A 14,558-nucleotide genomic window follows, 5' to 3' on the forward strand; every position below is an offset into this window, starting at 1 on the left:
TCGTGTTATAGCAGAAAGTATTATATAATTCATTATAATGAATGACAGTATTCAGTTATAACACATGAACTGATCCGAACTCGGTAGCCAGAAACAAACCGATTAAAAGATTTAAAGACAAGAACAAATACATAAATAAATATCTGATGTATTCATCATTTCACAGACCAACCGGTTTAGGAAACAGATTACACATAAAGATTACTCAGGGTGAAAATAAGAATGTAAATTATCTGAATGAATGAAGATTTTCAGCTTCTCAAAGGTTCAAAGTTTGAACATATTCAGTAAAAATCATAATCCATAAACCTGCAGCATTAAAATGTAAAAAAAAAAAAAACAGGAGAATAAGATTGTAGAGATTATGTTCCCTCTGATAGCAGCAACAATCACTGTACCACTGCAGACGGATGAACTTTAACCTCCAGGTTTTATGACAGAGATGATCCTTAAGCTACTGTAACAACATAATGAGTCTTATTTAACAATAAAACATTTCTATAAACACATCTGAAACTTCTTATCAAACTAAGAGTATCTGTTATAAAATGAATGTTTATAGTTTAATCATGAGCATTTCTCAAACAAAATTAAAGTTTTACAATGTAGCTGAATGTATCCATTAATGAAATATCATCACATTTGTCTCCAAGCTGCATATGAAAAATGTATCAGTTCTTACTGGAGATTAAAAGACAAATATATTCAGCAAAATTATTTCAGAATCTGGGCGTGCCGTGGTGGAGTAGCGGTTGCGCGACCCGTATTTGGAGGCCTTGAGTCCTCGATGCGGGTTCGACTCCCGGACCCGACGATATTTGCCGCATGTCTTCTCCCGTTTCCTGTCAGCCTAGTGTCATATCAGGGACACTAGAGCCACAGAAAGACCCTAGAGGGGGAAAACAATTATTTCAAAAGGCTTTAAGCAATAATTGAGAATTATCCTTGAAAGAAAATGTATTTTTCAGTAACTAAGTTATCTAGGAAAATATAACAACAAAAAGGATAAGAGTTTATCCATAAAGTTACATTTTAAATACTTAGTAGGTCCAAGTCTTCTAAAACTTCACACATTGAATAGCAAATAGTGTTTCTTGTGATCAAAGTAAAGCTTTATTAAAAAGGAACTTTGCCAAATATTAATACTTTACATAAAAAACTCTGAACAAAATACAGCATCAGTATTAAAAAAACTTATTAGTTGATTTACAGCACAGGGGTCAAACTCCAGTCCTGGAGGCCCGCGGCCCTGAAACTTTTACATGAGCCTCTGCTGCAGCACCTGAACAGAATAATTAGATTATTAAGGCTCTGGAGGATTGATCTACTGATCTATAGATCGACTGATCTATAGATCTACTGATCTACTGATCTACTGATCGACTGATCTATTGATCTACTGATCTATTGATCTACTGATCTACTGATCTACTGATCTACTGATCTATTGATCTACCCAAGGAGGAGGTCATTAAACCGTTTGGCTCATCTAAAACCTGCAGGACAGCGACTGGAGTTTGATCATCATTCAGGAACGGATTTCATCCAGGCTGCAGCAACAGACCTGATTTTAATTATTCAGACGTATTTAACCTCCTGCTCTGGTTTGGCAGAAACATTTTACCGCCGCTGCCTGCAGCGAGTTAGGAGAATGTGGAAGATGATCTGAGTGGCAAAAGATAAAACATGGTTGATGTTATTTATCACAACTTTACAAGGAAGATTTATAATTAATACTTTAGCTGATCGGTGCATTCACAGTAACCATCCTCTAGTTGAAAACAAAGAACATGTAGACATTTAAACACAGTGTTAGTAACTACTGAAGCAGGGAATTTACAACAGAGACACAGTGGTGAAGAGATTTCTGTTTTACTAACATCACTAAGTTGGACATCTCCACTCCGATCGCTCTGATCAAGTATTGATGAGACACTTTCTTATCCGAACCAAAGAAGTTGCACCGGGCCAGTCTTTGGGATTTTGGGAGCGGCCGCTCAGCCCGTCGGTACGGGACACTTTTCATGACACGTTTACCGGCTGCAGCAGCAGCGTCCTCAATCTGAGCCGATTCCAACGGACCCAAAACAAGAGACGTATGGTCTGCTTGAACTTCAGCAACATTAACTGTTTGTGCATCTTTTTATTTGCTGAATATGAATATGTGGTTTCTGCTCTACATGTGCTGTAAACTGCTACCTGATAAAGTAAACTGAATAACCTGGAGGTTTCTTAACCCTGAGTTTTTCTGTCGGGCCGAACCGTCGCGTTGTCTAGAAGGTTTTATCACAAGGAACTTGTTTGGGTTTGAAGTCAATAATTTGAGAAAGATTTCTTGTATAATTTACATGAATGAAGGAAGTTGCTCCCTCAACTTCTTCAAACTAAATTAATTCCAGCCACATTTTTTGGTTGTGCTGCTGTATTTTAAAGATATTAATAAATGTTTCCAGAGGTCATCATAAGACTGGTTGACCTTTGATGACCTCTGGAAAAGTTTATTCATATCTTTAAAACGATAGCAGCATAAAAAGAAGATGTCGCCGCACAAACGTTTGACACCAGTTCAGTTTGAATTTGTAGACGGTAATAAAAACTCCTCTCTGTGTTTTTATTAAGAGCTAAATTACTACAGTCGACAAAATGTTCGTCACCAGGAAAGGCCTGGACACGTTTCCTACAAAGAACATGGCTTCTCACCTGTGTGAGTGTGAAGGTGACGAATCAAATCAATATTTTTTCTGAAAGATTTTTTGCACAATTTACAGGAATAAGGCCTCTTATCTTTGTGAGTCTTGTTGTGAAGAGCCAAACAACTCGGGTTGCTAAGAGGCTCACCTGTGTGAGCTCTGCGGTGACGAGCCAAATTACTACTGTGCTTAAAGGTTTTACCACAAAAGTCACAACAAAATGGCCTCTCATCCCAGTGAATCCTTCTGTGTCGAGCCAAATAACTTCTTTTACTAAAGGATTTATCACACAGTTCACAAGGATACAGTTTCTCGTCTGTGTGAGTTCTAAGGTGACAAGCCAAACTACTCTGGTTGATAAAATGTTTGTCACACAAGTCACAAGAATAATGCTCGTCAGTTGCGTGAGTTCTACGATGTTCAGACAAATTACTACTGTGTCTAAAGGTTTTACCACAAAAATCACAAGGAAACGGCCTCTCATCCCCGTGAATCCGACTGTGTCGAGCCAAATAACTTCTTTTATAAAAGGATTTATCACACAGATCACAGGGATACTCCAACTCGTCTGTGTGAGTTCTGAGGTGATCAGCCAAACTATTTTGGTCGATAAAATGTTTCTCACAAAGGTCACAAGAATAATGCTTGTCAGCTGCATGAGCTTTATGATGACGAGCCAAATTACTGCTGTGTCTAAAGGTTTTACCACAAAAGTCACAAGGAAATGGCCTCTCATCTCCGTGAATCTTTCTGTGACGAGTCAAATACCTCTTTTTACTGAAAGATTTATCACACAGTTCACAAGAATACAGCTTCTCATCAGTGTGAGTTTTAAGATGATCAGCCAAACTGCTATGTTTGCTAAAAGGTTTGTCACACAAGTCACAAAAATAAACCTTTTTACCCGTGTGAGCTCTCCGGTGATGGGCCAGATTGCTACTGTGTCTAAAGGTTCTTCCACAGAAGTCACAAGGAAACGGCCTCTCATCCCCGTGAACCCTTATGTGACGAGCCAAATAACTCCTTTTATTAAAAGATTTGTGACACAGTTCACAAGGGTAAGGTTTCTCGTCTGTGTGAGTCGTAAGGTGGTTGGCCAAGCTACTATGTTCGCTGAACTGTTTGTCATTCAAGTCACAGGGATAAGGTTTGTCAGCTGTATGAGCTTTACGGTGATGGGCCAGATTACTACTGTGTCTGAATGTTCTCCCACACAAGTCACAAGGAAACGGCCTCTCATCCCCGTGAACCCTTATGTGACGAGCCAAATAACTCTTTTTACTGAAAGATTTGTCGCACAGTTCACAGGGATACGGTTTCTCGTCTGTGTGCGTTCTAAGATGTAGCGTTAAAGCTGATTTCCAAATGAAACCTTTTCCACAAGTTAGACATAGGAAAGGCTTTTCCTCTTTATGGGTTTTAAGGTGATAAATCCAATTCTTACGAGCTGTGAAAGATTTTTTGCACACGTCACAACAATATGTGTTCTGGTCGCTTCCTTGCTGCTGTGGGTTCAGTTCTTCAGGGGAGCTGAGTGGGACAGGCTGGTTGGTGTTTGGTTCTGGATCAATGTCGTCATGAGTTGGAGTCACCATCGAGGTTTCAGGCTCCTCCTTCGCCTCAAGTAGACCTTCATCCTGACTGTTGAAGAAATCCTCCGGTTCTGCTTTAATCTCCACAGATTCTGTTTCCTCCTTTATAATCTGCAGCTGTTCTGGTTCGTTGTGGATCTTTTCCCCATCAGCCGGAGTCACCGTAGAGACGCTGGTCTCCTGCTGCACTGAAAGCTGTTCGTCCTGAAAGACCCACACTTCAACACGTTCTGCTTTCTCAGGCTGAGGTTCTGGTTCCTCGTTTGGATCACTCGCCTGCTGTGGTTCTGCTTCTTCCTGTTCCTCCTTTATTTGTAAATCGTTTAGCATCTCGTCGTCAGGAATGGAGTTTCTGTCTCCAGTTATCAGAAGGCGATCAGGAAGTTCTTCACAGGTAGCAACAGACATAATGCAGTGGAAGACCTGAGGAAACCAAGACCAGCAGAACGCTGTTAAAACAGTGACTAGAAAGAGTTAAAAGTTCCCAAATGTGAATAAGGTTTAATTACTGAAACATAGCTTGTAGAAAGACGTTAAGACACATTTTCGCTTGAGGAGGATTTATTGAATTTCTGTCTTTCTCTTTCGATGCTTAAAGAATAGTTTCAGGCGTTTGGCCAACCAAATGAAAGTTACTGGAAAACTGGACTGCTATGATTTTTGGGAGGTATAAAGCTCTTGTGATGTCTGCTGCTACCATCACCTGTTCTGCTGACCCAGGTCAATGAATCCATTACTGCTGCATTCGCCTCAGAAGCAGCTCCAGCAGAAGCTGCATCATGACTAATCATGTGTACTTACTTAAAAGGAAAATGTTCTTTCTGAACTGAGGATGCTGAAAGCTTCACCTGTGATTGAACTGGCCTGGCCTGCTAGTCCCAGCCTCTCCAATGCTAATGCTAGCTAGCACTCCGGCCTATCATCAATCAGATCAGTAACTAACTGAATTAATGTAGACCTTATTTAAACAGATGTCCATTTGAGGTATAGTTTATGTTCATATGTTTTGCAAATGTGGCTTAATAGTTTTTTCACAGTGTTTTTAAGAGTTAACTGTTCCTGGTTTTGTTTGGACTTTTGATGTCTCAGCTTTATATTTTTGTTAACCAGCTTCTCTTATTTCTAGGTATGTTATTGGTTATTATTGGTTATTGGCTTTTAGAATTAGAAAACTATTGGTTATCTGTGTCAAAATAAAGTTAACATGCGTCCCTTGTGATAACATTTTTATAAGCTGACAATGAATCCCATCCTGTTCTTACACAATGAGAAGAACTGTAAAAAACGTGAGTTGATTTTATTACTGCTCTTCAACAGTTTCTAGTTTAATGCTTCTGTTGTTTGCAGGTTTTTGAAACTCAACACTTTAATGGAGCATCTTTCTAACTTGTTTCTTAAAGGGAATTCCTTGTTCAAGTAACATTTTCCTATTTTCCTCTGAACTGTTATGATCATTAAATTATTTTCAGTGTCTTTAATTTCCCCTGATAAGCTGCAGAAAGAAATATTAGTGGATAAATAACAGATATTTGGTCATTTAATTTCAGCCCTAAATATTTGTTTTATCTCAAGTTAAACTTGTTAGTTGCTTTATTAGTTTTTGTTACAAAAAATGTTTTACTGGTTGTTATAAAAAATGAAAAAGGTTCCAATCCATTCAAAAACTGAACATGTGTGATGGCTGTAGACGGCTAGCGTTAGCTGATGTCAACCAAGCGCTTTGCTTCATTATCTGATGCAGATACAGCAGCTTCACTTACCTTCTTACGTTTTTCCCAAACATCAGTGTTGCAGCATTTCCTGTCCATCTGCCTCAAAAAATCTCCGCTTGCTCTTACTGGAACGATGCTGCTGGAAGAAGTACGACAATTTGGGCAAATATGAAAATAATGTTCCAGTACTAATTATATCATGATTATGATTATTTTGACAGCCCTAATTCTGAGTCTGCTTTGTTTTTTAAACCCCAATGAGCCCCGGCGGGCGGTTAATGAACCAGGCGCAGTTCTGCTGCAGGCTTCTTCCAGTTAAAGGAGAGTTTTCCTCTCCACTGTCGCTACATGCATTTCCAGTTGGAGTGAATGCTGCGAGTCAGAAAAACTTTTAACCAAACTGAATAATAAACAAACTTAATGCATTGTTTAACAGCTAGGATCAACTTAAAATCTGTCTGTATGATTTGATTAAATTGGATTGCTTCTTGTAAAGTGCCATGACCCTTACATTTAAAATAGATTCAGAATGCACATATGGCAGATATTACCAAATGGTATTTTACCAATTAGTTTCTTTAAAAGTGATTAAATCATTCTGGGTTTGGGTTGACAAAATGTTTTTGTTCCTGAGGAAGGAAACCAGAACATACAGGTCAACGGGAATCCTGGGGCATGAATGTAAACTTCTGATTCTGAAGACGGTAAGAAATAAATCTGACACGTTCAGTCATTAACCTAAAACAACAGAAGTTTAGTCTGATTTAGCTTTTACGTGTCTTCTGCCTGCACAAAGCAACCAAAATCCCAGAGTTGCTGGCTAACAAATAATGTTGGTTAAACCAATGAACATGATCAGACCAGTCAGAGTAACAATGCTGGGTCAGAGCCAAATAAAATACCCGGAAGTCCGGAGAATCTTGTTTCTTCATTGAGGAATATTTTTCACACCGGTTTTTATCTACTGTTTCCAGTTTCTCAAAACTATAAATGAAAGAAAACAAATAAATATAAACGATGCAAATAATGGAGCTGGACTGGTCCTGCTTCCTCCGCGATATCAACTAGTTCCCTGTTTTCAGTGTTGGTTCATTCAGAACCGAACAGCTAAAATACCTGGCGGTTCTGGGCGGAAGGATTCTCTCTACTGATTAAACTAAGACGTCGTTACTACAGACACTGAAATATTCAACTCACACCGCAGGAAAGGTCTTTAAAACGACGATAAACAGAAGGTACCTTGGGAGCTAACGCTGCTAGCGCCTCATTTCCGCCGGAAGTCTCATAAGGACACTTCCGGCGGAAACAGTTGTGGCCTCTTTAGTTCCGCCTTCAGCTGCAAACATTTGTTTTTTTCCCTCAAGTTTTAGCTTTCATTCCAGACATGATTGTATTTTTTGAAAGAACTCAGAATAATCTAATAGAAATATTAAAACATTTAAATCTTTATTTGAGCAAATATTTTACATATATTGACAAAAGAAAAATTTATATGAAGTAAAACATGCAATTTGTGCAAAATATAGTAACTTCAGTAAAATATTCTATTCTGTTAGATACAATATATTTAAGTGCATGTTATTTCACTACATATTTTGTGCATATGAATGTAGTTTAGAATTTAGTTCTAGTGTTTTATTTAGTATTCAGTAGTTTCAAGTCAACTTTAAAAAAACTTATTAAAAAATAGTTTGAAAATAAGAATCAACTTCAAGTGTGATGTTTTTAAATGTATCACTTATTTATACTTTAATGGAACAGAGAAAATAGTAAAAAATAATCCAGACAAAACAGTTTTTTTAAACATCAACTGAAATGTAATAAAACAATAAATCAAAAATTTTTATAAAAAATGATAATGAGAAGTGATAAATGATTAAACAAATATTCATCCCTAAACTCAATTCTAAACGTAAGAACTGCTATGGATTATAAATGTTTACTCCAGTAAATTTTGTTAATTAAAGCTTAAACCTAATGTAAACATTCAATTTCTCAGGAAAGTTTCAAACAAAAGTTTGATCTTGATGTAATGTAACATAATGATGTAAACATACGGTAAGAATGTTTGTAAAATCTTAACTAAACATATTCGGACAGATTAGAGATAATCTCAAAGAAAATCTGAACTCCAAACACGTTGATCTGAGGATCTTCATGATCTCAAAGGATGAACAAATAAAACCAACAAGCTGTTTAGACTGAAGTCATGAGTTTAGTTCATTAGTTTTCTCTTCAAAAATGTCGAGCCTTTTACTTTGTTTTGAAACTTTTGTATTTTGGAGAGAAGTTTCTATTCTGTATACAAGTTTTCTGATGAAGACGCTACAACTCCAAATTCTATTATTCTATTATCTAGGTTATTAAATCCTGATAATCAGTTGATGTCCTTACTTGGGAAATAACAAACTTTGTTTTCTAACAAATTTTCAGTTTATTTCTACAATATTTACATTGGATTTCTACAAAGAATGACACTAAGAGAACTAGTAAAATGCTTTTAGATTCTCCTGTCCTGTTGGAATCTGTCTGCAAATTTTATTTTTTCCATCGATTTCTGTCCCACAGAAGTAAAAAAAAAAAAAACGTTCCACCAACTTTGAGCTACATTTTATGTTAATTTTTATTTTAAATCCTAAAAATAGAAATAAAATGGTGGTTCTTTATTTATACATTTTCTATAGTAGATATTTCTCATTTTTTTGCGGCTCAAGATATTTATATCTCGTAGAGCACTTCTGGATAGATGCAAACTACATCTCGTTGCTTGTACTTGTGACAGTGCAATGACAATAAAGTTGAATTCTATTCTATTCTATTCTAATGAGTTTTATTGGTCTGAGAGTAAAATTGTCTTTAGGTTGTTAAGGTTGCAGATTGTTGCCCTGATTAGCTGGAGCTGCTAAGCTTCTGTTGACAAAAACTTCAAAAACTAACAAACTGGCATAAACTGATTTTGATTTTACTGCATTATAACTAAAATGCAAACCTATTTGATGAGACTGATTTAATGATGAATTTCTTTATGAATCAGCTTTGCTCTGCATAACTTCTTAACATTTGTAGTGAAATTCTGACTTTCAACTTAAACTGAATTACATTAAGGTTTTTCGGGGCGTGCCGTGGTGGCGTAGCGGTTAGCGCAACCCATATTTGGAGGCCTTCAGTCCTCGACGCGGCCGTTGCGGGTTCGACTCCCGGACCCGACGACATTTGCCGCATGTCTTCCCTCCTCTCCTTCCCCGTTTCCTGTCAGCCTACTTTCGTAAAAAGGGACACTAGAGCCCACAAATGGCCCCCTGGAGGGGTAAAAAAAAAAGGTTAAGTTCTTCTTCAGGCCAAACTCCAGCAGCTTTTACAGGTCACAAGGACACGGCGTCTTGTTTTTGTGCATTTCAAGGTGATTAGTCAAATCAATATTTCTTAGGAAAGATTTCTTGCATAATTCACAGGATTAAGGCCACTTTTCTTGGCAAATGTTTTTGTGACGAGCCAAACTCCCTCGGCCACAAAAATCACAAGAATAAACCTCAACACAAGTGAATTTTAAGGAGCCGAGCAAACTGCTGGTGTGTCTAAAAGCTTTATCACACAGATCACAGGAGTAAGGTTTCTTACCTTCGGGAAGTTTAGGGCAACGTGGCGCAGACATACTTCGCAGGAAGGATTTCTGTCATAATTTACAGGAATGTGGCCCCTCATCTATGTGACTTTTCCTGTGACGAGTCAAACCACTGCAGTGTCTAAAGTACTGATCACATAAATCACAGGAGTACAGCTTCCCGTCTGTGTGCACCCTGAGAGTGGCTTTCTGCACGACTGACAGGCAGAGCAGAGACAAACACAGAAACACTGATTCAGGAGTACTTTCTGTGAAAAAGGAGAAGTACTTATTGATAGCAGTAGCTGCATTAGGAGCTTCATATAGGAGAGGAACTGTTAGTTAGTTTTCACACCTATAGAATGAAAGAGAGTACATTTCAGTATAATCAGCCTGGCGGGCCACCAGGCTGTACCTGCGCCCCCACCAGGCAAAGCAATGTTTGTTTATAATTATAGGATATTTATACCCCAGTAACAGTGATAGCAGCAGCAGGCTCTTTAATCTCTTTAGAGACTAACAAGCTCTGCAATGAAGTAAAAGAACGTAGCAGAGTGAGGAAAAGTGGTTGTTCTTTCCTCTGGTCTAAGCATATAGCCGCATAACAACAGATAGTGCAGGATAACTGAGTTTTTCAGCCATTTTTTCTTACAGGAAAGTTTTTTAAGCCGAGTTGTAAAAATATTTAGAGTTTCTGCCTCACTGACTAAACCAGAGCTGGTTCCAGAGGAACTGGAACTGAAATATATTCCTCTTGTTCTACTCTTTCTGAAGCATACAGTACTACAATATAACATTTTTGTTATATTTCTGACTTTATGAATCTTTAGAACCAAAGATAATCAAACAAGGCATACAAATCCTGGCAGAAATCAGGCTTTTCAGCATAACCCGATGTCTGCATAATTTCCATTCTGAAATTAATTGTCCAAATTGATTCTGTTGCTTCAATCAAAGTGAAGATCAAGTCCAGTAGGACGAATGGTCACATTAGGTTCATAATTTATCAAAGCAGCTGGTCTACTCTGATGCAAACCTGGTTTAAGACGTTTTGATTCCGTTGTGATTCGATACATGAGACTGATATGTTGATGTACATTAATTTAATTTACTGGAGCTTTAATCCACACAACATCCAGACTGTTAATACATTTTAATGGTTGTCATGTAGTAAATACAGAGAAATGTTATTTTGATATTTCACTTCATGCATCATGTGTGGAAACCCAAAGTAAAGCATTTATTGCAACAATGCATTACAGGTTTTCATCTCTCAGAAATCATTCCATAATCGGTGTTGTGTTTTCGTAAACATCACTCCTGACAAACTGCTCAAAAGAACAAAAACAACAAATTTTGATATTCTCCATTGGAAATCCACCTGAGAGTAAAGAGTTTTATCAACCAGAACACCACAGGGCTTCAGATCTGATTTAGAAAACTTTTACAAATTGTCAAAAAACAGTCACAGAAAAAGGAAACAGCAACAACAGACATGCTTCCCACAGATAGAGGAAAGGCTTCTATTTTGTATTCATTCTGACATGGTAATTCAAACTACTTTTATGGCTGAAACCTTTTCCACAGGTTCCACATGAGAAAGGTTTGTCTCCTGTGTGAATTCTCATATGTACATCCAAGCTATGTTTGTGCCTAAAACACTTTCCACAGGTCCCACATGAGAAAGGTTTCTCACCTGTGTGCGTTCTCATGTGGCCTTTCAAAATATTTTGTTGACTGAAACATTTTCCACAAGCTTCACATGAGAAAGGTTTCTCACCTGTGTGCGTTCTCATGTGCTTAAGCAGATTAGTTTTTTCAATAAAACCTTTTCCACAGGTTTCACATGAGAAAGGTTTCTCACCTGTGTGAGTTCTCATGTGGCTTGTCAAATGACTCCTTTGATTGAATCCTTTCCCACAGGTTATACATGAGAAAGGCTTCTCTACTTTGTGAATTATCATGTGGCTACTCAAACTACCCTTTTGACTGAAACCTTTCCCACATGTTTCACATGAGAAAGGTCTCTCACCTGAGTGAGTTCTCATGTGACTAATCATATTGCCTTTTTGGTTGAAACCTTTTCCACAAGTTACACATGAGAAAGGCTTTTCAGCTGCATGAATTCTTTTATGAATAGTTAAATCGCTGATACATTTGAAAATTTTCCCACACACTTTACACTGCTTGGACATTTTACCTTTGTGTATTTTCCTGCCTTTCATTCCTCTCTCTACATCGTCACTTTGTCCTCTATTTTTCTGAGCTCTCTTCTGCTGCTGATTATCTCTGCTGGAATCTGACGCCTTGTGAGTCTTTATATTCTGGTATTTTGCTTTTGGGAGGTTCTGGATCAGGATTTTGTTTTCACTGATTTCAGGTTGGTGGTGATCTATTTCATCATCAGAAAACTTTAGGATTACGGTATCAACGTTTTGCTCCAGTACGTCCTGGTTTTCATCCTGACTGATGCCCTCAGCCTCTTTCTCTCCCATCAGCTCAGGTCCTGATCCATGATCATCTGCCTTCACTTGGTTAGGTTCTAGTTCAGCTGGTTCCTCTTTGAGTTCCGGAGATTTAGAATCAGTTCCCTTTACTGTATCCGTCTCCTGCTGTAGTTTGTCCTGGTTTCTATCCAGACTGATGTCTTCTACCTCAACCTTTACCATCTGCTGAGATTCTGATAGGCGATCATCTTCCTTCATTTGTTTCAGTCGTAGTTCTACTGGTTCCCCTTTTATTTCAAGAGATCCAGAATCTGTTTCAATTGACGTTTCCATTTCTTCTCTCTTTACAAACTGCTGAGGTTCTGATTCATACTCTTCTTCTTTTACCTGTATAACTTCTGGTTCCTCTTCCTCTGCTCTTTTGGGTTTTGGAGATTTGGTTCCCCTCTGGTCAAGAACAGAAATCTCTTGTTGGTTGAAGATAAAATGCAGAGCAAGAATATCTGGCTTAATAATAGACATAATTTTGTGGCAAATCTGAAAAAGGGAAAAACACAACATGTAATTTAACCCTAAAGAACTAAAACCTCTCATGTTTGTTTGTTGTACTGTCCACCACTCTCAGTTATTTGATTTATCTGATTGTGTTAAATATTAATAAGATAATTACAGCGGGGGGTTTTAACAATCATGCAGACACTGAAAGTTGTAGACTAAATGAAATCTTAACTGCTGTCTATGACTCCCTTGGTTTTGCACAGACCTAAACTTTTCCCTTCATCCTCTGGATCTATTTCAGATCAAATACATTTCTTCATCTGCTTCTGAATAAATGACAGTATTTACCTGTAACACTACCCTCTGTGCATTTCTGATAACCACTGAAATTAATTTCACTGAATACTCCAAACCTGTGGGAAAATTCCATAACAGTTTATATTTATGCTAATTTATATGCACAACAGAAACCAATTTGGTTCCAATATGTTGGTGTGGTGACACCACAAACAATGTCCAAAAATGATGACTGAAGGTAGATCTACTTCTCTATTCCATAGTGTTTTATTGCTTAAACAATATTTTACAAATAACTGTAAATTAAATTAAATTTAAATGAAAAAAGAAATGAAATCCACATCTCAGCAAACTAATATTTAGTTACAGTTCTGTTAAAGAACTATTAAGATCCAACAGTGATGTGATCAAAAACTGTTAATATTCAGCCATTTTATTTTAAATATAGTCGAGTTTCCATCAGTAGATTAAAAGGTCTTTTTCTATTTTACATTTACTACAACCTAATAAAACTGTTGGGTTTCTCTCTGTTTTACTGAAACGTTACTCAGGAGGATGTTTCCTCTTTAATGTAAGTTAACTGGATGGAAAACTGCCTTCATTGTCTTTTGGAGATTTCTGAATCATATCCATGTTGAATTGAAGAAACTGTGATTCCAACATGATGCACATTTAAGCAGACATTAATAAATAGTTGTCCATCTCCCTGATGTCCAAGCAGCAGGGGGCGCTGTAGCAAAAAACAACATATCTATATTTGAATGTCTGATTATTATTTTGGCAATATTTTGATGGTATATCTCAACCTTAAGGCCAGAGAGAAGAATATGTATTTACAGTGTTAGTAAATAATCCCATCTCTCAGCTGTCTATGGAGTTTTAATAACTCACCTCAGCAACGTGTCGAAGCCTCAACAAAGCCTGGATCAGAAAACCCAACCCGGAGGTTCGGAGATGATTTGGGTTTTCCAGCCGGTATCCAGCGGTCTGAGCTGATGGTCGAGCTCTTCCTCCGACTTGTTGGATATTTCTCCAGCAGCAGTTCGTCTCTCTGATTAATTTCTCTTTCTCTCTAATGAAGAAGCTGTTGTTGCTGAAGACACTGAAACTTTCAGCACAAATCGTCTTTAACTTCGTTAGTCAAGAGGCGGCCTGGAAGCTAGCGCTGCTAGCGCTGCTAGCGCCGTGTTGTTTACTTCCGCAGGAAGTATCACATGTTGATCTACCCCAGAAACAGACAACACGTTTTAAGTTCCGCCTCCAACTGGCGGAACTTGAAACATGAGAATGCGATTTCAATATGAGATAATTAGATAGAAAGAAGGTTAAGGTTGTAGAAATTAAAAAAAAAAAAGAAAGTATTTCATTTAATAAATATACCACAGGAAGATTGAGAAAGCAAAAATAAGTCGATTTTTTTTTAAACCTATAAAAACGGATATTTTGATCCACCCTCCAGGGTGAGAAGCTCAGTCATCCGGGAGGGACTCAGAGTAGAGCCGCTGCTCCTTCACATCGAGAGGAGCCAGTTGAGGTGGCTTGGGCATCTGGTCAGGATGCCTCCTGGACGCCTCCCTGGTGAGGTGTTCACGTCCCACCGGGAGGAGGCCCCGGGGAAGACCCAGGACACGCTGGAGGGACTATGTCTCTCGGCTGGCCTGGGAACGCCTCGGGATTCCCCCGGAAGAGCTAGAAGAAGTGGCCGGGGAGAGGGAAGTCTG

At 38.1% G+C, this 14,558-nt stretch overlaps 2 protein-coding genes across 6 annotated transcripts; both read right to left on the minus strand.

Moving 5' to 3' along the window:
- Positions 1–1,090: 1,090 nt before the first annotated feature.
- LOC114141366 (zinc finger protein 883-like) lies at positions 1,091–7,343 on the minus strand. 4 transcript variants are annotated; one of them, XR_003594821.1, is made up of 4 exons: positions 7,192–7,343; positions 6,043–6,133; positions 1,457–4,705; positions 1,091–1,327 (listed from the first exon to the last, which is right to left on the minus strand). XR_003594821.1 is itself a non-coding variant. In XM_028011870.1 (3 exons), the coding sequence occupies exons 2-3, from the start codon at positions 6,088–6,090 to the stop codon at positions 2,678–2,680; spliced, it is 2,076 nt and encodes a 691-aa protein (XP_027867671.1). In that variant the 5' UTR covers positions 6,091–6,130; positions 7,192–7,343; the 3' UTR covers positions 1,091–2,677. The 4 variants fall into 4 exon arrangements, 3 of the variants coding, with proteins under 3 accessions (XP_027867671.1, XP_027867670.1, XP_027867672.1); XM_028011870.1 differs by having other exon boundaries at positions 1,091–4,705; positions 6,043–6,130; XM_028011869.1 differs by having other exon boundaries at positions 1,091–4,705.
- Positions 7,344–10,683: 3,340 nt separating this feature from the next.
- LOC114141389 (oocyte zinc finger protein XlCOF6.1-like) lies at positions 10,684–14,050 on the minus strand. Of its 2 annotated transcripts, none has more exons than XM_028011918.1 (2): positions 13,729–14,050; positions 10,684–12,489 (listed from the first exon to the last, which is right to left on the minus strand). In XM_028011918.1, exon 2 carries the CDS (start codon positions 12,373–12,375, stop codon positions 11,119–11,121), a length of 1,257 nt encoding a protein of 418 aa, XP_027867719.1. In that variant the 5' UTR covers positions 12,376–12,489; positions 13,729–14,050; the 3' UTR covers positions 10,684–11,118. The 2 variants fall into 2 exon arrangements, with proteins under 2 accessions (XP_027867719.1, XP_027867718.1); XM_028011917.1 differs by having other exon boundaries at positions 10,684–12,579.
- Between the last annotated feature and the right edge of the window lie 508 nt (positions 14,051–14,558).

Source organism: Xiphophorus couchianus, unplaced genomic scaffold (genome assembly GCF_001444195.1).
Source record: "Xiphophorus couchianus unplaced genomic scaffold, X_couchianus-1.0 Scaffold1000102, whole genome shotgun sequence".
Classification (NCBI taxonomy): Eukaryota; Metazoa; Chordata; class Actinopteri; order Cyprinodontiformes; family Poeciliidae; genus Xiphophorus; species Xiphophorus couchianus.